Consider the following 27,011-nt stretch of genomic DNA (forward strand, 5'->3'; position numbering starts at 1 on the left):
GAAAATGGATGAACCTTGAAAACATCTGAGGTGAAAGAAACCAGACACAAGGCCACATGTATGATTCCATTTATATGAAAGGTCCAGAAAAAGCAAAACTATGGAGACAGATTAGTGGTTGCCAGGGACTGGGGGAGGAAAGATGGGGAGTGACTGGTAAGGATAGGAATGAATTTCTTTTTGGAGTGATGAAAACGTTCTAAAATTAGGTTACAGTGATGGCTGCACAACAATACAAATATTCTTAAAACACAATTATATACTTTAAATGGGCGATTTTTATGGTATCTCAATAAGGCTCTTGGAAAAATAACTAGGTAGAATTCGTTCAGGGCAGTGAGTGGCTCAATAGTCGTTGGTCATTATTCTTATTAATTAGGTCTCCCTAATAGGCCCCAGAAGCAGTGAGCAGGGGAAGGAAAAGGCTGCTGAATTTCCATCTCAGCCTACCTCTTCAAGCTGCCATGTCCCTGGATGAGTCCCCGAACCCATCCCGAGTCTCCTCAGAGCTACTCATAAATGAATGGGAGAACAATCCTCACCCACGTCTTTAAGGTCTCGCGAGGAGAGGGCGAGTGTTCCCAGAGGGCGCCCTCGGTCTCTGCCTGCGCGGTGCTGCAGGTATACGCCAGGCAGAGGCTAATCCGGAAAAGCCCTAAAGCTCTTTCAGGTGAGCTCTCTGTGATTGGCAGCTCGGGGGGAGGGATTCGGGTGACGGCTGCCCCGCCCCCTCACGTCGGGCCTGTTGGCGCCAGCCTGGGGGAGGTGGGCGGGCCCTGGGGTCCGCGGCACCCATTGGGCATTGCGGGGAGGAAGCGCCGGGGAAGTCCTAGGGCCCCGCCCCCGGCCTTGCGGCGACCAATGGGCGCGGCGCGTGGGCGGGGCGTCGGCGGCGTCGGCGGAGGTCGGGTGGCTGAGGCGGCTGAGGTGGCCGCTGAAGCTGAGGCGGCGGGCGCGGCCAGGATGGCGAAGAGCCTAGAAGAGAACGGGCCGCGCGCCCCCGCAGCTGAGGGGAGCCTGTCGGGGACCCGGGAGAGCTTGGCCCCGGGCCCCGACGCCGCAGCCACCGACGAGCTTAGCTCTCTGGGCTCCGACTCAGAGACCAACGGCTTCGCCGAGCGCCGCATCGACAAGTTCGGCTTCATCGTGGGCTCGCAGGGCGCAGAGGGCGCGTGAGTATCGCCGGGGCTCGGAGCCAGGGGATCAGGGGCCGGGGCAGGACCCGCGGCGGTGCCTCAACGCTGACAGCCGCTCTCAGGAAGGACAGACAGGTCTCCCTTCCAACCAGGAACAACAATCTCTTATCTCCTTTGCCCCACCCGCACCTCCCCCCCACCCCCGGCGGACTGACCCGCCCCTAGGAAGGGCCTCGAGTGCTCTCCTCACCTGAGCTCACAGGTCGACTGATACCTTTCCCAACCCCAGCGCTGCCACCCTCGCCTTAGGGCTGGTTGGCTCGGCCAGCTCCCAGGCTCACAGGTGGTCTCCCCTCCCCCAACAGCGCGGTATTCTCCATATCCCGCCCCCTGCAAGACCCCCTGACGTCCTTGTCTCAGCACCCACCACCGCCACATCGGGGGACACCTTAGGCTTCAGAGGGACGGGCTGCCCTGCCCCCACCGCGCTCGGGCACAGACTGACCCTCATCTCAAGGCACAGGGACCTCTAGATAGACTGACATTGGTCACCTCCCTCCTACCTTGGGATAGACAGTCACTTCCCCTCATGGAAGGGACAGAGAGTGCCCCCCTCCCCCTCAGGCAGGTTTCTCCCTGTCATCAGCAACAGGTGGGCAGGCACTGCCCCTTCCCAGTACCCACAGGGGGATGGTACCTCACCTCTAGGACAGACTGTCGGTGCTTCCTCTCCAAATGCAGACTAGGGGGCAGGCAAGGAGACAGCAGGGTCCCCACTTGTAGGACACCTAGATCCCCCCACCCCGGGGCCCCCAGCTGGCAGGCAGAGCAATGTGAGGCGGTGGAGCAGCACCTTCCCTCCAAGCCGGGTGAGCTGAGCAGCCACATTCTGCCCCCAGTCCTCACAGGGATCATATGTATGGATTGGTGATCCCTCTAGGAAAGATGGACTCCATAGCCCACTCACATCCCAGCTGTCCTGTCACTTGAGACCAGTGTTCTGCACGGAACTTACAAGCCTCCCTTGAGATGTACCTCCCCTTCAATAGAGAGCGCCACACAATCACCTGGGAAAGCCTACAGGACTCAGCCATGACCCTATTCTAGAGAGTCCTTCCTCCCCTTCTCTGACCAGCTGTGATCGTCTAAGGCTTCTTCAGCCTCTCTTATGACTTATGGAAGAGCCTTGACCGTCTGTAAGATCCCCACCCCACACAAGCAACCCCATAAAGTTCACTTCTGGGATTTTCCACAATCCCAAAGCCTCATATTCACCAGGCCTCCTTCTTTGGAAAGTTGGAGAGAAATGCAGGCCCCTCCCCTAAGGAGAGTTCTCTTTTACCCACTGGATCTGTCTCCTCCAGCCTCTTCCCACTTGCTTAGAGCAAGCCAAGCCTAGTCTAGTCCAGAACTCAGAGAACACCCCTTATTTTGATCCTTCACTCTGACTTGAAGCTTTGTCACAGTTCCCCAGGGAATAGCTTGTGAGAACCCAAAGAGGACTTAGGGTATATTTTTGAATTGAAGAGCAAATACCAGATTACGGTCCTGGGAGGGATGAGGTCTAGAAAAGTGGGAAAGGAGTTACCAGTTGCATTTGTGGGTGCTTGGAAGGAAGAGTTCAGATTTGCTGGTGAATTCTGGGAGATAAAAACTCCTACTTAAAAAAAGAATCCTACTACATGCTTATCAGGAAGTTAACTAGATCTCAGGGTACAAAGCAGTGTGAAATAGTGGGAAAAGGCCAGATTTAGGAAGAAATCACACTTCCTGGCTGTGTGACCTTGGGCAAGAGCTTAAATCTCTGAGCCTGTTTACTCACTGTAAAGGGCAACAGTAACACCTATTCCCAAGATTACTATAGAGATTAAGTATTCAAAGGTGCCTAGCACAGTGCCTGGTGCAAGTAGTGGCCTAGGAAAATGTTAGTTTCCTTTCTTTGCCTTCTAAGGGTCTGAAAATTGAGGAGAAAATGAGGGCATACCTCTGGTATTTGTGAACAGAGAGAGGCCCCAGTGGGAGCACCTCCCTTTGGCTGTAGTCCCCAACCAAGCAGCCAGACATCTGTCTTTCCCACCCTCCAACCGCAAACCCGAACTTTGCAAGACTCCCTCTGCATCATTGGTGTCTATAGGGCTGGGGCTGAGGTGGGATTCCAGGTCTCTTCCTCTCTCTCTGCTTCACTTTCTTAACCCTGTTGGCCACCCTAAAATCTCTGGTGTCTGAAAACTTGGATGTTCCCTGTAGAGTCAATATTGTGGTTCAAAAAAAATAGCCAAAAGTAAGTCCCTGCCCAAGGCCATAAGAGAGGAAGTTATGGGAAGTTTCAGAGTGACCGCCCTGAACCCAGTCTCGTGGTTGAAGGCTAAGAGTCCATGTGCTAGCCCAGAGAAGTGAAACATTAGCCCTGATGGCTGCAGTGGAGATGGCTAGGACTCTGGCTCTGGATTAAAGGTCTGTCTCAGCCATCCTGGGCCAAAGGTTGTCTTAAGACAGTTTTGGCAATTGCCAGGGGCTGGTGGGGTAGGGGAAGAAAGTAGATCAGAAGCTACCTCCTCAGGTGACTGCTTGGTGCCTGTTGTGAGTAGATCATAAAATCATAGACTTATATCCCTCCCATAGAAGGGATCTTAAGAATTTGACCAGTGTAACCCTAACTTCTTATACGATGAGGAAACTGAGGTCACAGAGAAGAGAAGAACTTGCTTAAGCTTACACAGTACACTAGTGGCAGAACCAGGTCTTGAAACCACAGTTTCTGACTCCCAAGTCAGGACAGTTTCCATTGCCTTTACCACCCATTAATATGGCCTGGTGGCCCCAGCAGTAAACTGAGTCCTGGACAGAACTCAAGATCCCTAACAGGAACCTGTGTGCCCTTACCTTCCCTGGCTTAGCTCAGTACTTTTGACTCCCTCAGCAGTGTGGGAGGTCCACAGGGATGGTCCAGCAAGGATAAGACTGTGTTGTCATTACCACTTTGTTACACTTCATTAGACTGATGAGCTTCAGAACTAGGACCAGGCCTTTTTTATTTGGCTGCAGTTTTTTATTTGGCTGTGGGATCTTGAGTGGGGATTGACCAGGGATTGAACACAGACCCTTGGCAGTTTGGCAGTGAAAGCCCAGAGTCCTAACCACTGGACCACCAGGGAATTCCCTGGGACCAGGCTTATTCACTTTGTTCTCAGGCCTGCAGAGAAGTAAGTGATCGGTTAACATTTTCTGACACACATTTCAAGTCAGGAAGGTGAGAGCCACCTTATAGATGGCCATCTTCCTATGGATAGGTAAACTGAGGCCTGAAGGAAATGATTAACCTCACCTGTTCAGTCACTTGGGAGCAAAGCCAGGAAGTAAACCCAGAACTCCTGATTCCCAGCCCTAGGCTCTCTTTACTTCACCTTGTCTATCTTTTGAGTCTGCTCTGCAGGGAACCTTTGTGGGGTCTGAGATGGTCCCTGCCTGCTATGGAGCAGTAGCCAGTGATGGGGAGAGGCAAGAAAGCAGCCAGCCAGTGAAGGGCCCTGTGGTGGTGTGAGTGCAGACCAAGTGCTGAGAGCATTGGCTCCTTCAGCTTGGCTCGCAGCTGAGCTAGCTGTTGGAGCCCAAAATGGACCGGAGAAGAAAGAAGGGTCTTCCTCAGGGACGGGTGGCCAGAGGACTTTGGGAACAGGAGGAGCAGAACTGTTTGTGGGGAGGGTGTCCCTTTGGAGTTGGTCAAGAAAGGACAGAAGGATACCAGTGGATACCAGGTCTCTGGCCTGAGGAAGATGGCCTGAGGGGGGCGGGCCCCTGCCCTCCCCCTCCTTTTCCTATGTGATTGCCAAGACTGGTCTTGAAACTGGAGTTTCCCACCCAGCTTCAGTGCTCAGTGCTGCAGGCCAGATGAGGTGAGGAGCTGTGCTGTCTGGGATCCCGTGGGTGTTGGCTTCCTGTTCGGGGAGAAATGGATCTGAACTGGGCCCAGGGAGAAACATCTGGAACAGCAGTTTGTCTTTTGCTGATTCGGTTCCCCTGTCCCCTGGGCCCTCCACTATTCCTAGTCAACTGTGACTTTGGAAATCATGTAACTGGCTCCGTTGACATGCCTATAGTTTGGTCTCTGCCACTTACTGTTGGGCCAGGGCCCTCCTGACAGACTAGGTCCTGCCTCCCTGCTTTTCCACCACCTTCTCTAGTTTGTAAGTTCAGGACATCCTCTTTTCTTGAGCTGTTACAGTTCCCAGGAGAGCCTAGAGCTGGATGTGGAGTGGTCCCTGGGTGGCCCATCTGGAAAGAGACTACTGCACATGTGGGGCCCCGGTCTATGACTCGGGGCACATGGCCTTCATTTTCTCTCCTCCTCCTCTTCCTCCAGCTTCAAAGGAAAATCCGGTTTGGTAGCCCTGTGGGTGTTCTAGGACCTCAGATAAGACTTGACTTGGTGAAGGAGGGGGCCAGATCACCAGCTGCTGCCCTGGGAAGGTGACTGTGTGCTGCCTGCTAGGAAACTCTAAGCTGTGGGAAAGAGATAAAGCAGTGGGACCTGCCTGATGTTTTGTATTCCCAGCATCTAGGTTTGAAACAGGACCTTCGGGGGGCCAGTCAGGCCTGGCTCCGGTCCAGCCTCCCAGTCTGTTTACACTGAGGGAGGGGAAAGAAGGTGCTCTGTTCGCCCTCACACCTAAGGCTTTGAGCCCAGATGTTTGTGTGACCTTGGACATACTGCTTCACTCTTCTGAGCCTCAGTTTTTCACTGTGAAAGAGTTATGATAACACTGACTTTGCAGGATTGTTGTGGGGGTTAAAAGAACTGATGCTTGCAAAGAGCCTGACAACACTGTAGGTGCTCAGTGAATGTTCTGCCTCCTCATAGAGATTGGAGTACCTGGTGCGTCCTGTCTTTTCATTTTCTACTTTCCATCTCTGGCTGTGATGATGAGCATCAGTGAGATCCATCCCCTGTGAGCAGGAGTGAACACCAACCCATGATGAACCCTCACTTTCCCCTGAGAAGCGTGGTTATCCCATTTTGCAGATGAGTACACTGACGTTCTGAGAAGAAGGCACTCAAGGTTTGCCAGCTGGTAAATGGCAGAACTGGGACTGGAACCTGTTTCTTGACACCGAATCCAGTGACTAAGCCTTGCTAAGGTGTAGCAGGTAGGGTGCCAGGTGCTCACCATCCCTGAGGCCCCCACACCCAGGGCAGGAAGCCTGTGGGTAATATGGGGATATATAGGAAGAAGCAGCCAGCTCCACCCATTGGAGCTCAGAAAGAAGAAGTGGCATTTGATTCAGGCTTCAGAAGGAGCAAGGAAGGGCAATCCGCGATATGAGAGGGGAAGTGTGTGAAGAAAAGCCAGCTGTTTGAGAAATGTGTGCCAAGAGGCGACAGGAAGAGCGGGAGGTGGGAGGATGAGGTGAAGCATAGGGAGGGAGGGAAGTGGGTTGGGCAGAGGTCACTGGCCGTGAGTGTCAGACTGAGGCCTCCTGTGTTTCATTAAGGTCAGTCTGGTGCAGGCATGGAAGATGGTATGAAGAGGAGCTGGACCACAGGCAGTGAGAGCAGTTGGGAAAGTTTGGGACAGCCCAGAAGGGCTGCAGAGAGGTCTGGAAGGTTCTGGAGCCGAGAGGATGAAGAGTCAGCAAGTAGGGCATGGTACCTGATCAGCTGTGTGGACCTATAGGGACTTACAAAGGCTTTGGCTAAGCTGAAGTGGCCCTCACCATCCCAGGGCCTCTGACTACAGGGAAGGAAGGCCATCTGCAACCTTCCTTTGAAGCAGACAGTGGGCTGCTGCTGACTGCTTTGTCACAGCCCTGGGATCCCCAAGGTGCCTGGCATGGCTGGCACGCTCAGGGCCCATCAAGGGGTTCTTTGTATCTCTCCAGTAAGAGAGCGGATTAGCTGGCCTGGTTGGGAAGGGGTGGGTGAGTGGAACTGAGCTTTGTGGTCTCTCCTGGTAGACCTATTGGATGGCAAGGAAGGCTGTCAGAAGAGCTAGCCACCTCTCTATGCAGAGAGGAGGAAGCCCTGAGGGCATGGAAAACCTCCCTTAGGGCAGCGTGTAGCTTGGCCGGGGGTGGGGGGGGCATGTTTATAAGGCTCTTAGGCACAGCATAAGCTCATCGGGGGTTTCGAGGGTTTCTTACCTGGTTCAGTGGTAAAGAATCCGCCTGCCAGTGCAGGAGATGCTAGTTCGATCCCTGTGTCAGAAACATCCCCTGGAGAGGGAAATGACAATCCACTCCAGTATTCTTGCCTGGGAAATCCCATGGACAGAGGAACCTTGTACGCTGTAGTCTATAGGGTCACAAAGAGTCCGACACAGCTTGGCAACTAAACAACAATAAAAGCTGATCAAGAGGAGGCAGCCTGGCAGCAGAGGGCTGACTTCCTCCCACCTCCAGTCTTTATTTTGTTCTTGGAGCTGGTGCCTCAGCTGGGAAATGGAAGCAAGTCCAGTGCCTGTGAGAACATGAACCCCTCAGCCCTTACGGGCACCACCATGCTCTTCTCAGAGATGATTCTGGCTGGACATGGGGATTTATGCTAGTATGGGAAAGGGTTCTGAACACAGGGACCAAGGTGCCAGGGCTGGCTCCACCACCTGGTGGTCTGTGAGTTAAGCATGTCCTCTCACCTGACCATAGGACTAATGCTCCTTGCTTTTCATCTAGCACATGCTACGTGTTCAGCCATGTGCTAGGCTCTGGGGATGCAGAGCTGGAGCATAGCAGGCCAGGAGATAAAGGTGTGGTCTGATGATGAGGATCAAATGAGGTGACTGGATTAGGAGCATGTATAAACAAACAGTGCTGACCAGGGATCAGGAAACCCAAGTCCTAGGCTTCACTGGGCCCCTAACTAACCCTGTGGCCTTGAGAAATTTGCTTAATTTTTCTAAGCCTCAGTTTCCCTTACGTATAAACTAAGGTAGCTTTATTGAATGAAGTTGAAGAGTTCTTCTGCTTCTAACATACTGAGGCTGCCCTTGGAGTATACGAAAAGGGCTTTGAGAAGTTTTTTCCCCCTGGGTTGGGAAGATCCCCTGGAGAAGGAAATGGCAACCCACTCCAGTACTCTTGCCTGGAAAATCCCATGGACGGGAGGAGCCTACTAGGCTATAGTACATGGGGTCGCAAAGAATCGGACACGACTGAGCGACTTCACTTTCGTCTTCACTTTTGTCAGGTACCTCATAAGTGCAGGGGTGGTCAGGGCACAGCCCACAGAGGCCAGAGCTTGCAGCATGCTGTGTTTCTCTTAGGAGAGGACCTCTCTTTGTTTGTCAGACCAGTGGCCCTCATGTCTTTGGGAGTGCAGTCAAATCAAAGAATGCTTTGATCTGTCTAGCTCTTTGCTCTGCACAGTGCTTTCTTTCTCATTGCCTTGCAGTGATCCTAACAGGAGCAGTGGGAACTCAGGAGGGTGAGTTTTATTTTGCCCTGTTTACAGACAGGGAAACGTAAGCTGAACAAGCAAGGAAACTGTGCCTGGAAGCCAGGGTTCTGCCTTTCCAATTTTCCACCTTACCAAAGCTGGTTGCCTCTGTGTGGCCACTCCTCCCTCTTCCTGTCCCAGCCTTAGGACTTTCAGCCCAGCTCCAAATGTCTATACTTCTCCTAGTGGGTTTCTCAAGTTGTTTTTCTTGGCTTTTTTCTTTCTTTCTTTAAAAAAAAAATTTTATTTGACTGTGCTGAGTCTTAATTGTGTCATGTGGGATCTAGTTCCCTGAGTAGGGATCAGACCTGGGCGCCCTGCATTGGGAGCAGGGGTTGGGAGTTCCAGCCACTGGACCACCACTGAAGTCCTGTTTTTGTTGTTGAGTTGTTATAATGGATGGCACACTTCCTATCCCAGGTCCTCCACACATAGCACCTCACGCAAGATGAGGCGGGAGCAGCTGAATGCTAAGGGAGCCCAGGAACATAGTATGGAGAACTCTTGTTCTTCCTCCCTGCCTTCTGGGCCCTGGATTCTGTGTGTCCAGAAGTGGTCCTTCCTAGCCAGCCACATTTGGAGGATGCTTCCCTTTCTGTCTTGATTTCAAAACAGGAGAAACTAAGTTTGGGAGATCCTGGGTTCAGGACACCAGCAGACTGGCTTCAAGCCCTGGCTTTGTCACTTTCTATCCATGTGACCTCTCTGAGTCTGCAGATGGGCCAGGTGGTGGCGTTGGGAGTGGGAACTGACCTCATGTGAGTTATAGTTATGAGTACTAAGGAGATGATGTTGGTAAAGTGCCCAGCAGTGTCTACCACCAAGTAAGGGTTCTGTGGTACATGGTGGCTCTTATAATTCAAGTGTGAATTATCCTCTAAGGTTTACTTCAGGCCTTTGGCCTAATGGTGAGAGAACAAGGCAGCCTGGAAGATCCATACTCCTCCTTGTGCTCTGCCTACATACCCTTGGACCCTGGGGGCAAGATGGGAGCCAGTCCCACTCAGCTTGTGGTCTGGAGCTTTCTGACCTGCCAGGGCAGGTTGGGAATCCCCCAGTCAGTTCCTCATTGAGTCATCTGGAACAGGGCTGCAGGTGACCCTGACTCTGAGGGCCTGATGCGAGGGCCTTGTCTTCTCTTTGGCGTGAAGATAAAGCGGAAGTGAGAACAGAGGTGGGTCTCCTGAAAGATTCCATTCGAAGCAGGCAGTCGTAGGGCTGCCTGGGGCCTCTGCCCTCTTGGATAGAGATAGTCACTTGGGGAAGAAATCAGAGTTTGCTTCACAATTACCCCCACCCTCCTGTGTTCCTCGTGAACTTTCACCCTGGGCTCCCTGTCCTGCCTCTGAGTGACCCCCTCCGTCCTCCTAGCACAGTCACTTGGTCATGCCACTTTGCAGAAGCGCCTGCATGGTGGACCAGGCTTTCACCAAGACCACCGTGTTTAACTCCGTGAGATATGGTTATTATCATCATAATCTCCATTTTACAGAGGTAGATCCCAGATCCCAGAGTGGTAAAGTGACTTGCCAAGCATCACACAGCATGTGGCTCTGTGTTCAGGGAGTTCCAAGCTCCCTGGGAAGAGGGCTTGCACCCACCCAGCCGAGTGGATAGCAGCCAGTGCCAGAGCTGAGTGACAAAGCAGAAGAAGGGCCTGAGTACACCTCCCAGAGCTGTCCTCTGCTCCCCTTGGATGGTGCCTAGTTACTGGCTTGCTGAAAAACCTGAATTTCTACATCTGCCCAAGGGTGGGGTGGAGGTGATAATTAGAGGACCTATTTCATATGCTTGTTGTCAGGATTAAATGAAATAATCTAAGTGCTGAGCACCATGTCTGGTCCATAGCAAGTGCCTGGTAAGGGTTATAACAGACATTCAATTATGTTAATTGAATATAGAATTATAACGTTGTAAAAGGCCATCATCAAACACATCTGGGCTCAGCCCTGTGCTGGGCTTCAGGGAGGATCTGTAGCTGGACTCAGGCCAGGGAGGGAGCGCCCTTCATCAAGCAGTTTCTGTGCTCATGCTTTTCCCATCTGATTTCACGGAAGAGGATAGTATTCCCATCTCACTGGGGAGAAAGCTGAAACTTAGAGTGCCCGAGGTCACAGAGCGACCGAATCTGTCATCAGACATTTATTGAGCACCAGCTAGGCAGCAGGCCTGGAGAAGGGCATGGCAACCCACTCCAGTCTTCTTGCTTGGAGAATCCTACGGACAGAGGAGCCTGGTGGGCTACAGTCCTTGGGGTCGCAAAGAGCCGGACACGACTGAGCGACTAACAGAGGCCCCAGGCTCTGTTCTAGTGTCAGGACACACTGGGGAGAGTGGTTGGCAGAGTCCCTGCCCCCCAGGAGCACACCTTCTCTTGGAATGCCGCCTCAGTGAGCAGACGGGACAGTCAGGTGGAGAAGCCAGACTCGCTCCACTGGACTGCTCACATTCCCCGAACACACCAGGCTCTTTTCCATTAACGTGTGCTTTCTCATCCTGGGTCTTCTGCCTGATGTGCTGTTTCCCCTTTCTCACCCTGGCCACTTCCTGTCACCCTTCAAGGATCATCCCAACAGTCAGCTCCCCTTTAAGGTTTTCCCTGAACACGTGCACCCCCTACCCTGGGGGCTTCTTGCAGTCTCCTAGCACCTTCCACCCTCCTCCTCACTTCTGTGATAGCACCTCTGTGTGGGCTAGTTATTTACTCCCCCATCTGTCTCCTCTGCCAGATTGACCTCCTCAAGGGCAGGACCTACATTTTATTCAACTTTGTAGATTCAGGGCCTGGAACACATCTGGAGAGATGTGTGTGGAATGTAATGAGGTGCTGTTTGTGTTCTGTCCCTTCAATGGCTAGGAGGGACTTTGTAGAGATGAGAGGCTGGTCTGAATGAGGCCTTGGGAAACAAGTGGGACTGAATTAGAGTCGGGGTAGGGGTGAGGGTGGGCAGCTTAGAGAGAGGGCCATCTAGAAATAGGGCTGGGGGATGTGCAGAGGGACTAGGAAGGCCTGGGAGCCAGGGCCTGAAGTTCTGTTGAACAAGGAGGGCAGTAGGGAGCCTTGCAGGAGTCTTGGCAGAGATAAACAGTGAGTCAAGACTAAATTGATAAGATCTATCAATCAAATCTAGCAGTTTTGTAAGGATGGGTGAGGGGAGCTGTGTGAGTCATGGTGCCCACAGTGATATTGTGAGCTGAGGACCCAGTTGCCAGTGGGGAGTTTCAGGTAATACTCTGCCCGGTAGGGGTGGGGACTTGGAGAAGAGATGTCCCCAGTTGAGAATAGTCTCCATTTTCATTGTTGTTGTTTAGTTGCTCAGTTGTGTCTGACTCTTTGCGACCCCATGGACTGTAGCCTGCCAGGCTCCTCTGTGCATGGGACTTCCCAGGCAGGAATACTGGGGTGGGTTGCCATTTCCTTCTCCAGGGGATCTTCCCAACCCGGGGATGAAACCCGCATCTCCTGCACTGGCAGGTGGATTCTTTACCGCCGAGCCACCAGGGAAGACCGAATAGTCTCCATACCTTTCTGCATTGGTCAGAGAGAGCTGCCCTGGGGGTTTTTGCTCTGATCTTTGCCTTTCCCTAGCTGAGTGGGAGTCAGGGGAGGGGGATTCCTTGCTTTTTGGAGCCAGCAAGGCTGGTGCTTAAAGGAACTATTTCTTGCCTCTGACATCAAGGGGGGTGGGGCTGTGCCGAGTGGAGAGTTGGGCAGAGGCCCAGGGCACGGAGGCCAGAGATGGGTGGAGAGAACCTGTTTACTATTGTGCGCTGACCCAGGGCTGGAAGGAGCAAAGCCAGGGAATTCCTTGTGGGAAAGGGAGGCAGGCCCAGACCTAGCTTGCACGGGGTGTTGGGGAAGACTGAAGCAAGCGGGACTCTTTCACCTAGACCGGGAGCCTGCGTACTGCCCTGCCTCCATGCAGGGGCTGCCAGGCCGCAGGAGGGTGCACCGGGCTGCTGCAGACCATCCTCCTTCCCCACACTGACTCACAGCGCGACCTCGGGCAGATCACTTACCCTTCGGTCCCTAGGCCTCCCTCGCTGTCTGGGGACTCACTCCAGAACCTTACAGGCCTCCCAGCCCTGACCGTCGGCCATTTGTAGATCACCAGCCCACCCTCTCTTGCCTTCTCGTTTCCTATCATGGATGATTATGGGGCTGGCATAAAGGCTGTTTATACTTTTAGTCATCACCACCGCTTAGATTAATGAACTCCAGAGTTTGTTACTCAGTGTGCAAAGTAGGTCAGCCTTTTTGTTTAGCCTCACTCCTTTTTCCAGCTCTGGGTGGGAGAGAGGAGTTCCCCCACCCTTGTTGTCCCTGGATCTGTGATTGCGCATCCAGTTCCCGATTTCCCACACTTGCATCTTGCTCACTCTTGCCGTCTCGGCACAGAGAGCAGTGGTTGTCTCCTGGGTGGTAAAGGAAGAGGGGGGGACCGTACCGGGTACTGAGGCCCTGCTACACGTGGGCCACCAAGTGCTTACTGGATGGCTCAGTGCCCAGTGGCATCTCTACTTCCAGGCTGTGTGACCTTGGATGGATTACTCAGCTCTGCTAAACTTGAGTTTTCATGTGCTTCCTTGGGGAATTGTGTGCCTGCGTAGTGCTGGGCAGAATGGTGCAGAATGGGTGCTGGAAGTGTGTCCATTCTTCCTGTTTCATGTGGTCTTTACTGCTGCCCTCCAAAGGGGTGGCCTTGCCCCCGTGTTACAGGTGGCGAGCTGGAAGCTCACAGAGTGGCAGAACTGGGTCAGAAGCCAAGAGTTACAGTCTGTGTATCACTGAGTAAACGACTTAATCTCTTGGGGTCTCAGTTGCTTCCTGGGTAAAATGGGGATAGTCCTGCCCTGCTCTGTGTGTGTGTAAACCAGTCAGATGAGAAGAGGGATGTGAAGGTGCTAGGCAAGCTGCAAATACTGGTCACCTCAGTGCTACCATTAGCTGGCCACCCACCAGGCTGGGTCCTTATACACATGTATTCTTCATTTAGACCTTATGTGTGTGGTCCCACTTGAAGATGAAGTTGAGACTTCAAGGTCTGTCTCCCAGGTGGAAGAGCTGGAATGGAAACCTCGGTTGGTTGGCTTCAAGGTCCCCACTCTTTTTACTGTCTCCCACACTCCACATGGCCTTCCTGACGGTTGAGATGAGGAGAATCCATCCCGAGGTCTCGACCTTGGACCTTATGCTTGGGCTGTGTTTCTCTTTGTTTGGGCTGGTTTGGAGAGGGAGGCTTAGCGGAGGGGGGTTACATTGGTTCCTTGGGACCAGGTTTATCTGACACCTTTGCATAAAGGGGTCATGGGCACAGGCACCACACCTGGCTGAGTCTGCCAACCAGGGGGGCTGAGGCGTGCTTGGGCGGAAAGTGCATGACTGGAAGGACTAGGCAGAGAGAGCTCGGTAGCCAGGTAGCTTTGGGAGCTGGTCTTGTCCATCTCGTCTCTTGGAAGTCTTCGGCTTCTGGGTTTGGGGAGAAGGTTGGGGAGCCTGGCATCAGTGGGCTGTCATTGCTGCCTTGGGCCGTGGCATGGCACAGCACAGCTAAGCTTAGTTTAGCTGAGAGCCCAGCAGAATCTGGGCTCAGTCACTCTCTGGCTGCACATTTCTGTCCCCTCTGTGCCTCCCTCCCCAGGAGGTGGTGGTCAAGGTGTACTTGTGAGCTTTGCCCATCCAGCATATTGGCCTCACTGAGCTCTCCTAGGTTTGGGCAGGCTGCTCACTGGGACAGTCAGAGCACTGGAGGAAGGCTTAGACTGTCTCCAGGGGGTTGAGGGCCAGAGATGGAGCCCCACAGTGGCCTCTGGAGAACGGGCTGATTTCCTCCCAGTCTTCCCGGGGCGGGAGAAGCAGCACAGGAGTCACTGTGGCAAAGGAAAGCTCTGGTTTTGCCACTTAATAGCTTTGTGACTTTGCCCAAGTCATACAATCTATCTGATTGGGTCAGGTTTCTCATGGGTCCAGTGGAAATAGTAATTAATCTGTGAGGCTCTCACTGGGCTACTAGGGGCACAAATACAATTGCTGTAGGCAGCAGTGGCTTGTAGCCCTGAAGGCAATAGATGAAAGTAATGATGTCATGGAGAAAACCAGGCAGGCATCTGTTGGTATCCGTAAGGTACACAGTGGGAGTTACATAGTTCAAGACCCAGTCCAGTTAGGGAGTGACAGGGCTGAGCAACATGACCAAGTTGTAATGAACTGCTCATTTCACATCACATCTTGATTCATTGGTGATTTAGTGCTGAAATCAATTGGTGATTGATGTGTGATTTAGTGCTGAAATTGATTTTAGGGGATTGTGACCAGTATTAAAAGAAAAAGAAGTAGGAAGTAGGATGGAATAATACAAAAATTGAACTGAAAATATCAGGTGCTTTAGTACATGTAGGAGTAAATTGTTTCATAAAATGTATTTTGGTTACCTGTGTATGTGTATAGTCTCAGTACAAAATGTATTTCTTACTGTGAGTTTCAGTTTAAAAACTTGGAGAGATGGTGTTGTAAGTAGTCGAGATAAACGTCTTCAGGTTGGAAGACAGCTAACAACATCTGGGCAGGCACAGCCGCCGTGTGGAGGCTCAGGGAGTGACCTTGGGGTTCAGAGCATGCACTGTGGACTGAGGCAAGCCTAGGTTTGAATGCAGCTGCATGGCCTTGGGGGCTTCCCTGGTGGCTCAGCGGTAAAGAACCTGCCTGCCAAGCAGAAGGTTCAATCCCTGGGTCAGGAAGATCCCCTGAAGAAGGAAATGGCAACCCACTCAGTATCCTTGCCTGGGAAACCCCATGGACAGAGGAGCTCGGTGGGCTGCAGTCATGGGGTCACGAAAGAGTCAGACATGACTGAGACTAACCAGCAGCATGGCCTCGAGAAGGCCCTTACCTTTCCTAAGTCTAGGGCTCTGCTTCTGGAAAGTGGAGATAACGTTGCAGTGGGTTATTATGAAAGGTATATGAAATTATATATATATATGTATTTTATGTAATATATATGTATTTTGAAAGATGTTGGTAAGGTAGTAAATGATTTTAAAATGGTAACTACGGTTGCTGCTGTTATTGTTGAAGTTGTCATTTTTATTATGTTGGGCCCCTAAAGTGTTGCTGTGACTTGGAGAGGGGAGAAGAGGCATTCCAGGTAGGGCTGGGTGGGTGACGAGGGATAATTACGTTTGCCTAGTATGAGGCTGATCTGGCTGAGACTTGTGCAGCCTTGGAAGCGGGTGTTGCAATAGACAGAAGGTACCAGAAAACTTAACAGTATGGCTTCAGCTTCACCTGGAGATGACGAAGGCCCAGCCCTGAGGAGTTCCACTAGACACCGTCCTCATTAGACTCTTTTGGTTGCGGAGACTCCTTCAGGCCACCTTAAGGACAGAGGAGTTTTCTGCAAGAGTGAGTGAAACTCTCAGACCGGAAGCATCCCCATGGGCCGTTTGGCCTCTTAAGTTGGTCATTTGGTCAGCCTCCCTGTCACTGGCAACTGGCACACACTCTCCCCCCACTGTTAGGAGGAAGCCACCTCAGGGCCTCCACACCGTCATGTCATTTGCAGAGATGCCCAGACCCAAGTCCACGTCACGGCTCCTTTCTGGGCATCTTTGGAGGGTCAGTTCACAAGGCAGGCCATCCAGTTGTATAGCAGACAGGCTCAGAGAGGGCAAGGGGCTATTGCAGAAGGAGTTTCTGTATCAGACAGCAGTCTGGTCAGATGCCCTCTGAGATCCTGACCCACCAGACTGGAGAGTTTGTGAACCTTCTGATTTTTAAAGAAAATGGATAGTGTCCAGCCATTCAGGAACACATTCTGTATGTGACAAGAAGTTCACCTATAGTTGGAATGTCAAGTGCTGAGTGCCAGGTACAGCAGGTGGTTAAACTCCTTTGCTATTGGAGGAGAGGCCACTCAAATGACCATCTTTCCTCCAAAATTTCCCAATTTAAGGTTTTGAAAATAAAAATAGATCTTTCAATGGACATATACATTTAAAGTAGTAGTGGATTTTTTGTTTGTTTCTGAGACGACCTTACCAAATCAATGGTGTAGTTTAAAATCAGTAGTGCCTTAGAATCCAGGAAATATGGTCGTTTGTTTTGTACCTGTTTGAAATTCCGGTTTGAGGTTTGATGCTGGGTCTTTGAAACTGCAAAAGCTGTTATCTGGCATCATTTAAAAGAACACTGAGCTTGAACGTGTTCCCCTGTGTATTTGTAGTTGGGAGACTGGGTATCTCTGAGGCCCTGCTGTCAGATCTTATCAGCAGAGATAGACTAGAGGGTCAGGGTGTCACATGGATATGTATTTAATCAGCTGGGAATTCTCTGGAAACTGGTAATCTCAGGCAAAAGCCTTGCCCTCTTATGAGCCTCCATTTTCTCTTCTGCTCAATGGGACGATTGGATTAGATGTTATCCACATCCATAGCTGCCAGAACTTCCTTTAGTGTTCTGTGGAACACCTCCTTTAGTTTTAGATAACTAGAAGGCTCATCCCCTGACTTCTGTGACTGAGTGCTTTGTAGTGATGGGAGGTGACCTGACCTGTGATGCTGGGCCTTTGGTTTGGGCTCCCTGGGTGTTTGGGGGCTGCCTGGAGATATGCATACATTTGTTTGTAAATTACCTGATCTAAAGGTGTGGTCTCTGCTTTTCTCCTGAGGGGAGGGATAGGAAGGAGCCAGTCCTTGTGCCTTGGTTCTGCTTCCAGGTGGTGAGAGGGTGGGTCGGTGGCCTGTGTGGAGGGGCCGTCATCTCTCCTCGGCTAATCAGCTCTAGGGCTGCTCTCAGGCCCCTGCAGTTCTCCAGATAAAAAAGAAGAGGACCTGCCTGTTTGTGTCTGGGAGCTCTGCTCTGCCAGGGCCCCTCCCACTGCTCGTCCAACCAGTAAAAGTTCTAGCAGTGCATTTCCTTCCTGTAGAAAGAGAATCAGAGGCTCAAGGCCTGGGCCAAACCCTGGCCCCACTGTGTCCTGTTCCTGAGAGCCTCCACCCCGCGCTGCGTTCCGGGAAGTCAGGCAGTGCTGAGTGCAGGCCCTTGGCTATGACTGACTTGGATTCGAGTCTGGGTTTCTCCACTGACTTGCTGCTTGACTCTGAGCAGAATGCCCTTCCTGGATGTCTCACCTCTGGTGAGGCCAGTGCTTTTCTCACGGGGAAAGGGGTGGGGGGAGGCACAAGGAAGAAACGCAAGAGATCCATAATCTACTACTTTAAAAGTAATTCTGAGAGTGTGTACGTGTGTAGAGAAGGACACATACACGGTATTTTCATTGTTTTCTTACCAGTATTGCTCTGTAGGCTGAACACAAGGAAGGACATGTAGAGTACGCAGTCTTCAAATGCTAGTCATCTTCTCTTTGCCGCATGGTTATGTGAACTCAGGAACTTCCAGGGACTCCCTCCTTGGAAGGAGCCCACTCACTCGAAGCACCCTCTAAGCCAGGGGTGTCGCCCAGCCTGCCGCAGCTGCTTCAGGGCTGCCCAGGGTGGGTCTCCAAGCTGAGATGTTTCCCCACCAGCTCTCATGGGCGTTCAGAGCCTGTGGAATGTCAGTGCCATGAGGGCTGGGACTTGTTCTAGTCACAGGACTGTTCCCCACAGTCTACCCAGACGCCCTAGCCCTAGAGCTCTCTCTGCATAGCTGTGACAGCTGCTCCGTGAGTAAATGTGCAAATCTGAGTGGTGTCTGATGGGGCTTTGAAGTATATTTTGAATTTGGATAGGCAGAGACAACTTGGAGTGTTCCTGCAAAGGGACTGGCATGAGCAAAGGCTGAGAGGGGAACAGGGCCAGGGTGTAATTGGGGAAACCATGAGTAACTAGTTTTGTTAGAGTGCAGAGGTGAGCATGTTATCCCTGTACTTGTTTGACTAGTTTTTCGTCCAGCTCCGTACCGTGTATGCCGGTTCTCTGGAGAGGCTTGTTTATCGGCACAGATCCAGGGTGCGAATGCTGTGCTTTGGGGCACAGGTGCAGGCACTGGGGCCCCTGGCCCCTTGACACACAGGGGAGTGAGTGCTTGAACCTAGTGTCTGTCCAGCCTGTGCCTTCTGGGGAGGGCGTTGTGTTCCCTTGGCTCTGTGTTAGAAGGTTCGCGAGTTAGCCCCGAAGGGAACAGCGGGATGAGGGGCACGGGGAGGGACGGGGACTGGCCAGGCTGGTACCTGTGGCCTCAGCCAGGGCCTTTGCTCTCTTGGCACCTCTGACGGGCCCTGCCCTCTGCTCCACAGGCTGGAGGAAGTCCCCCTGGAGGTTCTGAGGCAGAGGGAGTCCAAGTGGCTGGACATGCTCAACAACTGGGACAAGTGGATGGCCAAGAAGCACAAAAAGGTGAGGGGCCTGGCCTTAGGCCTGGGGCTGGGAGTTGCAGTGGGGGAGGCATGGGGCTGAAGAGGCAGGGGCTGCATCAGCACGGAGGAGCAGGAGGGTCTCCGGCCGCCCGCTGTCCCCCCACCGGCTTGGAAAGGGGGACAGAAGCTGGTCTTCCCGGATAACACCAGACTCATGCGGAGTTCTTTCCTCCAGTCACACTTCAAAGCTGCTCTCAGCTGAAGGCCCTTCAGGCAGCTTTCCTCCAGTGCTCGCGGGCAAGTCTTTACTACTGCCTACCAGCCAGGGGAGGACTTGATGTACTAATAGTGGCTAATGTGTGTTGACGCAGCGTGCTGGGCACTTAGCCGGGTCATCCTTACAGCACCCCAGTGAGGCTGGTGGCGGTGGTATCAGGTATGACTGATGGCAGAGTCAAAGTTTGAACCCAGGAGTCTCACTTCAGCGCCTGCACACTTCGCACCATAATAAGGGGCCTTCTTTACCCTCTAGATTAATTTGATGAGTTCCCTTTTGTCCCCTAGCCAAAGCAAAAAGAAGGAAAAGTGACTTCACAGTTTAATGGTCTCATAAAAATGAAAATACCAGTGGTTCTTTTCTGGTGGGCTGTATTTAGGCGCCAGCTCTGCCACACTGTAGGCGCATCCTTGTCCACCACACATGTGTTGATCCTGTTGTTCACCTTAGCAGGGTCTGCTTACTCCCTGGCTGAGAGGAGGCCTGTCCACAGTCCCACAGCCGGGGGACCCCCCTGGCCTGCATCGTCAGCTGACATGCTGGTCTGGGCCAAGCTGGCACAGCCGCTGCAGGGCCTAGCAGAAACCGAGGGCTAAAGGTCACACTTGGGCTTGGGTTCAGCCACACAGCCCCCACTCTCCATGCCCATGGCTATCGGAGTGACTTTGGGCGATCACCTCACTCCCCCAGCCTCAGTTTCCCTGCTCAAGTGGGAATGAGTGTCTTGTTGCAAGGCTCCTCCTGTAAAGCCCTGTGCCCGTGGGAGGAGAGGTGCACCCAGACTGGGGCTCTTTCTTACTGTTCTGTGTGGACTTTGGGGCTATCATTTTTTGCTTATTAGAAAAAATTTCACTTAAAAAAACACTTTTTTAAGGCAGTTGTTACCCAGCTGCTTCCTGCCTGACTCTGGGGTCTGTTTTCCTGCTTCCTCAGCCCTCAGGCCTTTATCCTGAGCTTCAGCTCCTCTCACCGCCTGCGGAGGTGACTCGTGGCTGGCAGGGAGATGGCTGTGGCATTCTTACCCCGCCTCCTTGCAGATGGGGATTCCAGAGGGGAGCCGTGGGGAGCTCCTCTCCGCAGAGCAGCCAGCATCACTTCCTCTTCCTCTTTGCTTCCCTGGCACTGCGGTTAGAGACCAGGGCTACCCGCCCAGCCGGGGCCACCAGAGGAGGCTGCACTCCACCCTCCCCAGGGACCCTAGTGTACCGCTTGTCTCCTGCCGCTCTGGCCCCGGAGCTCTCACTGCCTTGCCGCGCCAGCTGGGTCGGGAGGTGGTGGCACCAGAAGGACGACACCTGCACCAGAAATGGATCCAGACCCGCCACACTGATGCTGAGTCCCCGGGACCCGGTCAGGCCCTGCAGAGAGACAGGGCGCTGGTTGGAATGCTGTCTTCCCCTGTCGGGCTCTGCTTGAAGTTTGCCCTGCCCTCCTTGAGCTCAGCAGCTGGGTGTGGCTTCTCTCAGTTGTCATCAGAACTCTCCTTTCCCAAGGCCTTACCTCAGATAATGGCAATTCCTGTGCTTTCTGTTTGCTGAGCACTCTCTGGCTTTACCCTTGCTCTTCCCCACCTCTGCCTTTCCCTAAGAGGTTATCATCTCCAGCACCCTGAGCTGAGGAGGCTGCCAGAGATCAGAGGAGGAAGGTTAGTCACTCAGTCACTTCTGACTCTTTGCGACCCCATGGACTGTATCCCTCCAGGCTCCTCTCTCCATGGGATTTCCCAGGCAAGAATACTGGAGTGGTTGCCATTTCCTCCTCCAGGAGATCTTCCTGACCTAGGGATAGAATCCGAATCTCCTGTATTACAGGCAGATTCTTTACCACTGAGCCACCAAGGAAGCTGGTTGTATTCCCAGCTCTCCATCCCCACCTCCCCCACCTCGGGCCTGGGTGAGGCCGGGCCGCTCTGAGAGCTTAGTGGACTGAAGGTATTCCTGGACTCTCCTCGGTCCTGAGCAGGCTGAGGGTGGTGGGGCTGCAATGATATGTGGGGGCCGGCTCAGCTGAGCTTGTCCCTGGGGAGCCTGAAGGGCCTATAGTTCTAGGTCATGTGCACCCCTTCGCCAAAGCCCATCCAGACCACGCGGCTTCCTTCAGGAGACCCCAGTCCCACAGCAGCGGGAAACTGTCCGTGGAGTCAGGCGGGTCCCTTCTGCTCCCTTCCTCTCCCCGCTTTGCAGGCAGTTCCAGAAGTGCAACTTGGCTCCTCTGACCAGCCATTCTGCTCTTCCCGCACTGCCCTCAGCCTGCCTGCCTGTCTCCTTCCTGGTTCTTGACTCCCTCTGACCCTTGGAAAGTTTTCTCTTGTTTGCGCTGGTCATCAGGAAGCCCGGGCCTCCTGTGCTCCCTTCTCAGCCTCCAAGGGGACTCTCTGAGGGGGTTTCCAGATGAGGGGACTTAGGAGTGAGCCCGGGGTCCAGGGCCTCTGAGTCAGGTGTCCTCCTGGGATTGGAGGGGCAGAGAGGAAGCCATCATTTGTTAACACCGACCCTTTGCACCACTTCTGATAGAATCCTAGTTGTTACCAGTTTGATCTTACAGTTGATGAGAGGTGATGGGCTGAGGTCAGTGCTGGATTCAAACCCATCACCCAAGCACCGCCCACTTCCCACTGCCCTGAGCCCCATCTCCACCCCAGGCCAGGCTGCTCGGTACAGGGGCCCAGGGCAGTGTCACTGGACAGTCCCCCACCCTCTTTCCAGGGGAATGGTGCCTCTGCCTTTGCCCTCAATCTCCTTGACCCTTGGCCTGAGGTCAAGGAGGATGATCAGGGCACCTGCCTTCGAGCCTCACTCTGCCCTGAAGCCTAGAAGAAGCTCATCTCCCCATGGGACTTGGAGAGGCCTGAGGAGCACCCAGGGCTCGGTCCTCCAGCCTGTGCAGTGTGGCTGGGAGTTGGCATGGTCCCTGATGGAATGACCTTAATATTATCCCCACTCTGTGCCTCAGTTTCTCCATCTGTGAAACACATGATGCTTTCTCAAGCCGGGTTTTGGCAGTGGAAGACTTTTTTCTGTTGAAGAGTACAAGCGTATGCATTGAGCACTAGCTCTGGGTCGTGAGCTCCCCAGGCACTTCCTCCCCTCTCCCAGCCCGTGATGGGGAAGGCCGGCGCCGGTTTAGCCTGGGATCAGGACTCATACCCAGACCAGCTGTCTCCACCCCGGTCTGGAAATTGTGAGAGCTCGGGGTCAAGGAGAGCAGAAGAGGGGGATTCTTGACCAAACAAAGGGGAAGCCATTCTGATTGGCTCCCGTCTTCTTCCTGAATTCTGCTGAGATCTTTCCTCTCTAGGCTGGATGTATCCTGCCACACGGCTGCTTAAACACTCCCATGAAAGCACCCAGGACACGTCTCTGGGCACATTCTGAGTCATCTTGTGAGCTGCGTTCCCTGCGGCTGAGCCATGTTCCACATCGTGCAGATCCCTTCCTGGTGACATCCCAGGGGCTTCTCTAACTTGTCTGGTTCCATTTGGATTCAGAAAATGGAGATGGGGATTCATAGTCCCTTGTGGATGTCAAGAATCCCTGCGTCGTCACTGGACCAGGGAACATGGGGCCGCTGCCATCACCTGGTGGCAGCCGACCCAGTGCAGCGTTGGAGCAACAGGGGTGAAGTCCTCTTTTCCCCCTGTTCCGCTCTTGCCCCCGTGCTCACTGAAGGACTGATGAGCACCAGCCTCTTGGGGGCTGGGGCGGGGGCAGCGGGCAGCCTGGCTGGATGCACAGGCACGGCCTCCCTTTGACTTCCAGATCCGACTGCGGTGCCAGAAGGGCATCCCACCTTCTCTGCGGGGCCGTGCTTGGCAGTACCTGTCAGGAGGCAAGGTGAAGCTGCAGCAGAACCCTGGAAAGTTCGACGTGAGTTGCCCTTCCCTCCCCTGCCCTCCCTTCCTCGTCTCTGGACATCTTCTGGGGGCGGTGATCCTCTGTGCCTAGGGGACCTCTCTCCTCCAGAGCCAACTGTCAGGCCTGGTCAGTCTGTGACTCCGGGGGCTCCGCTCATCTGAGGCACCAGCTCTGAGCGGGCCTCAGTGGGGTGGACAAATTGGCAGCCCCCAGTTCCAGCTGTTTCTCTTGACAGCCGCCCAGGTTTGCTCTCTTGGACTTGGTGGGCTACCTCTCAGCTCTTGGTTATTTGGAGGGACACTCAGAGCACTTCCCTGACCACCTGGGGCCTGAGCTCTGGGCCTTTGGGGGCTTCCCAGCAGGGTCACAGGACCCTAACACCTTTTGACTTCCCATTCTCTACTCTTTCTCCTGCCTCATCCAAGCCAGCTAGACACGGTTCACCCATGTTGCTTATGGGCTTGTCTGTTCCGGGGGTGGCAGAGCCAAACCAGTGTCCTTAGAGTTTAGAAGCCAGTCAGGGGTCAGACGGGGTACCCTCTGACAGCCATGCCTTCCCCTCCCGCTGCTCCTCACCCCAGATTGCCAAGGTGAAGAACACCCCTCCATTCATGAGGCTTCTTGGGGCACCCCTGGCCCGGGCTGCTCATCCAGCCTGCTCCTCTAGGGAACTCGGGGAGTCAGTTGGCTTTCCCAGGGTTGCCCCAGCTCACCGGCCAGACTTGGCCCCAGGCCTCCGGGTACCTCCCAGGCTCTTGGGACTGATGACAGGCAGTGAGAGGGCTGTCAGTCAGCAGCTCCCTGTTGACAAAAGTCATGCTTCAGTGAACAGCCCTCTCCCGCCAAACCTGTTCCTGGAGTTGCTGCTGCAGACCGGGAGGCGGGGAGAGTGGCCCAGGGACGGGGGTTGGTGGAGTGTCTGGCTGAGGGCAGGCCTGAATCAGGGATCCGGCTGTCCCACAGAGCACCAACATCATGCCCACTCAGGCAGCCTCTTGGCTCCGGTCTTCCTCCCTGTGGCTACATCACTTCCATGTCAGGGGGCTGCCTTCTGGCAGAGTGGGAGGCTCAGGGGTGGGATGGGAGAGTCTCCAAGGCCCTAGGTTACCTTTGGCTGCCAGAGCACAGACTCAGAGCCGAGGGAGCGCGGGGGCTGGTCAGCCTCCTGGTTCCACACTTAGCAGACATGAACACATCTGAGGAGCCGCGGAGTGCAGAGCTGTCTATGCTGTGTGTGTCTGGGGAGTGGTACGTCCCAAGAGGGTCGGCCACCTCTGTGGGGTCTGAAGGTTGCTTATGGGAGGAGGTAGACTGGCCCAGAAAGCCCTTCATGATGTTTTGAAGCTTAGTGGCAGGGCCCCGGTGCAGTCCTGGGGGCCAGAACAGTGGTTTGTGAGCACAGCAGGAGGGATTCTGCGTGTCTGTGGGGTGGAAGAAGTGGACGGGGAGAGAAGCTGCCTCTGGCTGCCGGGGCACAAGAGCCCAGAGGCAGGGGTGCCGTGGGGGGCTGTGGGGCAGCGATCCTGCCCCCGGAGGCCCGCGTGGACCCCAGCCTCTGCTGTCAGCACAGGCTCCACACCCCGGCAGCGTCTCCTCCTCTGCGCTGGCCACTTCTTCCTCCTTCCTCAGGCAGGACAGGACCTTCTAGTCTTTTTCTTCCCTGGTTTTCTTCTCCGGCAGGCTCCATGGGGGGCTGCGGTAGTTGCATTGCCCCCAGCGGCCCCTACCTGCCTTGGACTCTCGGCACCCTTTCTCCCTGCAGGCCCTTCAGCTGCACCTTTCCCTTTCTGAAGGGTGGTGACCCTCTGTGGCTGAGTGCCGTGAGCTGCTGAGGAACCCAGTGAGCATGTTCTAGGAGCCTTGGGTTCCCAGGTCTGCACCTCAGTGGAACCTTCAGGAGAACTTGTGGGACCCTCCTTTCCTTCCTGACAAAAGCAGACCTGCACTGTACTCAAGACCGTGTCTAGGATCAGGACAGCATCCTGACCTGCAGGGTGCCTAGGATACTAGCGGCCCCCATCGAGGGGGGTTGCACACACACAGGTTGCGTGTGTGTGTCTTTAGATGGGCACCTGCTCCAGGGCCCGCTGTCCAGACCCCGGGCCCCTCCCTCACCCTCCAGCCTCCAACACTCCATCAGTTTTTTGTCTCAGTGTTCACCCTCTTGTGTCAAGTTAGCCGACACCCTAGGGTCCTCATTTCAATCCTGGGACACCCCCACTGAGGGGGCACAGAGGGAAAGGGACTTGTATGAAGTCACCTGCCGGGCAGGGGCCTGCGCCTACACCCACTGATGTGTTTGCTGAGGACCCAGCCTTCCTCCTGGGGCCCTCCTTGCACTGCCCAACACGTAGACAGCAAGGGCTCTGTCTGCTTCCCCACTCAGCCCTCCAGGCATCCTTTCCACTGAGTTGTTTCTTTCTTTTTTGAAAGCTGAGGTATGAACTTACATAAAGTAAAGTGCACAGATCTTAAGCACACAGTTCAGAGAGTCTGGACAAACAATACATACCCGTGTAACCAACAAGCAAGTAAGATAGAGGACATTTCAAGTGACGAGAAAGGATCTTTCTTTGTGTAGTAGCTTTGTTTACATAAATGGAACTCATGCAGAAGTGTTCACGGAAGTTCAAAGAAAAGAGTAAAAATCTGCTGAAACTCCAGCACCCAGAGATGGCTCTGAGGCTGCCGGTTTGACAGACGTCGTGGCATTGCTCAGTGCAGCACACACACGCACACACACACGCCCACGCCCACGCCCACTTCCTGACTAGGTGGCACTGCTTGTACATGGAGGTGGGTAGCACAGGAGTCGGGCTGACGGCTCTGAGTCAGCCTGGCTTCCAGACCCAGCTGCACCATTTTTCTAGCCACAAGGCATCAGGCAAGTGGCTTGTCTTTGACCCTCAGTTCTTCACCTGTGAACAGTGTAATGATAGGACCTGTCTTTGGGGGGCTGAGGCGAACAGTCGGCGAGGCCCACATGTGCCATCTCAAGTGGTGCTCAGGGTGGTGCTCCCAGGTAGGAGTCATTGCTTCCAAGTTGCCTTCCATCTTCAGGGGGTAACAAGGTGTTTGAGTCCTGAATGAAGTGCCTGGAGATTATCTCAAGCCACAGCTATGTCAGGCACTCTTACCCACGTGGGTCTTCCTCCTGAAGCCTAGGTAGCCCCTCAGGGTTTCCAGGACTCTGCTCCGCTCATCTCTGCCCCGCCCAAGCTTCCTGACTTGTCCTCGGGGAGGCCCAGTCAGGATGGGATTGGGTGGACATTGTCCCTGTTGATGGGCCTCCTCCACAACCTGGGACAGTGATATCCTCCCAGCCATCCCTAACTCCTAAGAGATGCTCTTGACCTTGCTTCCAGGAGCTGGACATGTCCCCTGGGGACCCCAAGTGGCTGGATGTGATTGAGCGTGACCTGCACCGACAGTTCCCTTTCCACGAGATGTTTGTGTCCCGGGGGGGCCACGGGTGAGCAGGCTGGGCCTTGTGGGCTGTCCCTTTCCCTCAGAGAGAGGAGGTAAAATAAATTTGGGGGCATGTTGGGGGTCCCCGAAGCTGGAGGGTCCTGACTACTCTGTTAGTTCCCTCTTTGGTTTGAGTCTGATGGGTCCTCTTAGTTCTGGGGCAGCTTCATCCTGTACTTCCCAGAGTGCTAGGCTTGCCTGGCCTGGCCTTCCTCTCGAAACAGGAAGATGCACAGATTGAGTGGGCAGAAAGAGGCTGGAGAGAGCTGGGTGGGCACAAGGCGTGCAGGAGAGGAGAGGCGTGGCGGCCGGGCCGGGACCGAGGCAGTCCTGGGACGGGGCTGGCCTGTCTGGGGGCCACAGCTGCCAAGCCGGGGGCCACGCGCCCTGCCCCGGCCCTGCTCCCCACTTTCTCTTTGAGCCTCCGCCCTCACCTGTCAAAGGAGGGTGCAGGGGCTACAGTGGGAGACTGACCCTGCGTGACCACATTCTGCAGGGAAATGCAGCCTCTGAGTCAGGTCTGGCCCAGTGGGGCGCAGGTAAGGCCTGTGG

General features: G+C 54.0%; 1 protein-coding gene across 2 annotated transcripts in view; it reads left to right on the plus strand.

Annotated features, from left to right (window-relative positions):
- The first annotated feature begins 886 nt into the window (after window positions 1-886).
- The window catches only part of TBC1D10A (TBC1 domain family member 10A), a 28,966-nt gene continuing 2,841 nt past the window's right edge, over window positions 887-27,011 (plus strand). For both annotated transcript variants that reach the window (XM_043436697.1, XM_043436707.1), the window contains exons 1-4: window positions 887-1,172; window positions 18,801-18,900; window positions 22,896-23,003; window positions 26,357-26,463. In XM_043436697.1, coding sequence (XP_043292632.1) covers window positions 964-1,172; window positions 18,801-18,900; window positions 22,896-23,003; window positions 26,357-26,463 — 524 coding nt within the window. In that variant the 5' untranslated portion in view covers window positions 887-963. The remainder of the gene's footprint in view (window positions 1,173-18,800; window positions 18,901-22,895; window positions 23,004-26,356; window positions 26,464-27,011) is intronic.

The sequence above is a fragment of the Cervus canadensis genome, chromosome 1, assembly GCF_019320065.1.
Source record: "Cervus canadensis isolate Bull #8, Minnesota chromosome 1, ASM1932006v1, whole genome shotgun sequence".
NCBI lineage: Eukaryota > Metazoa > Chordata > Mammalia > Artiodactyla > Cervidae > Cervus > Cervus canadensis.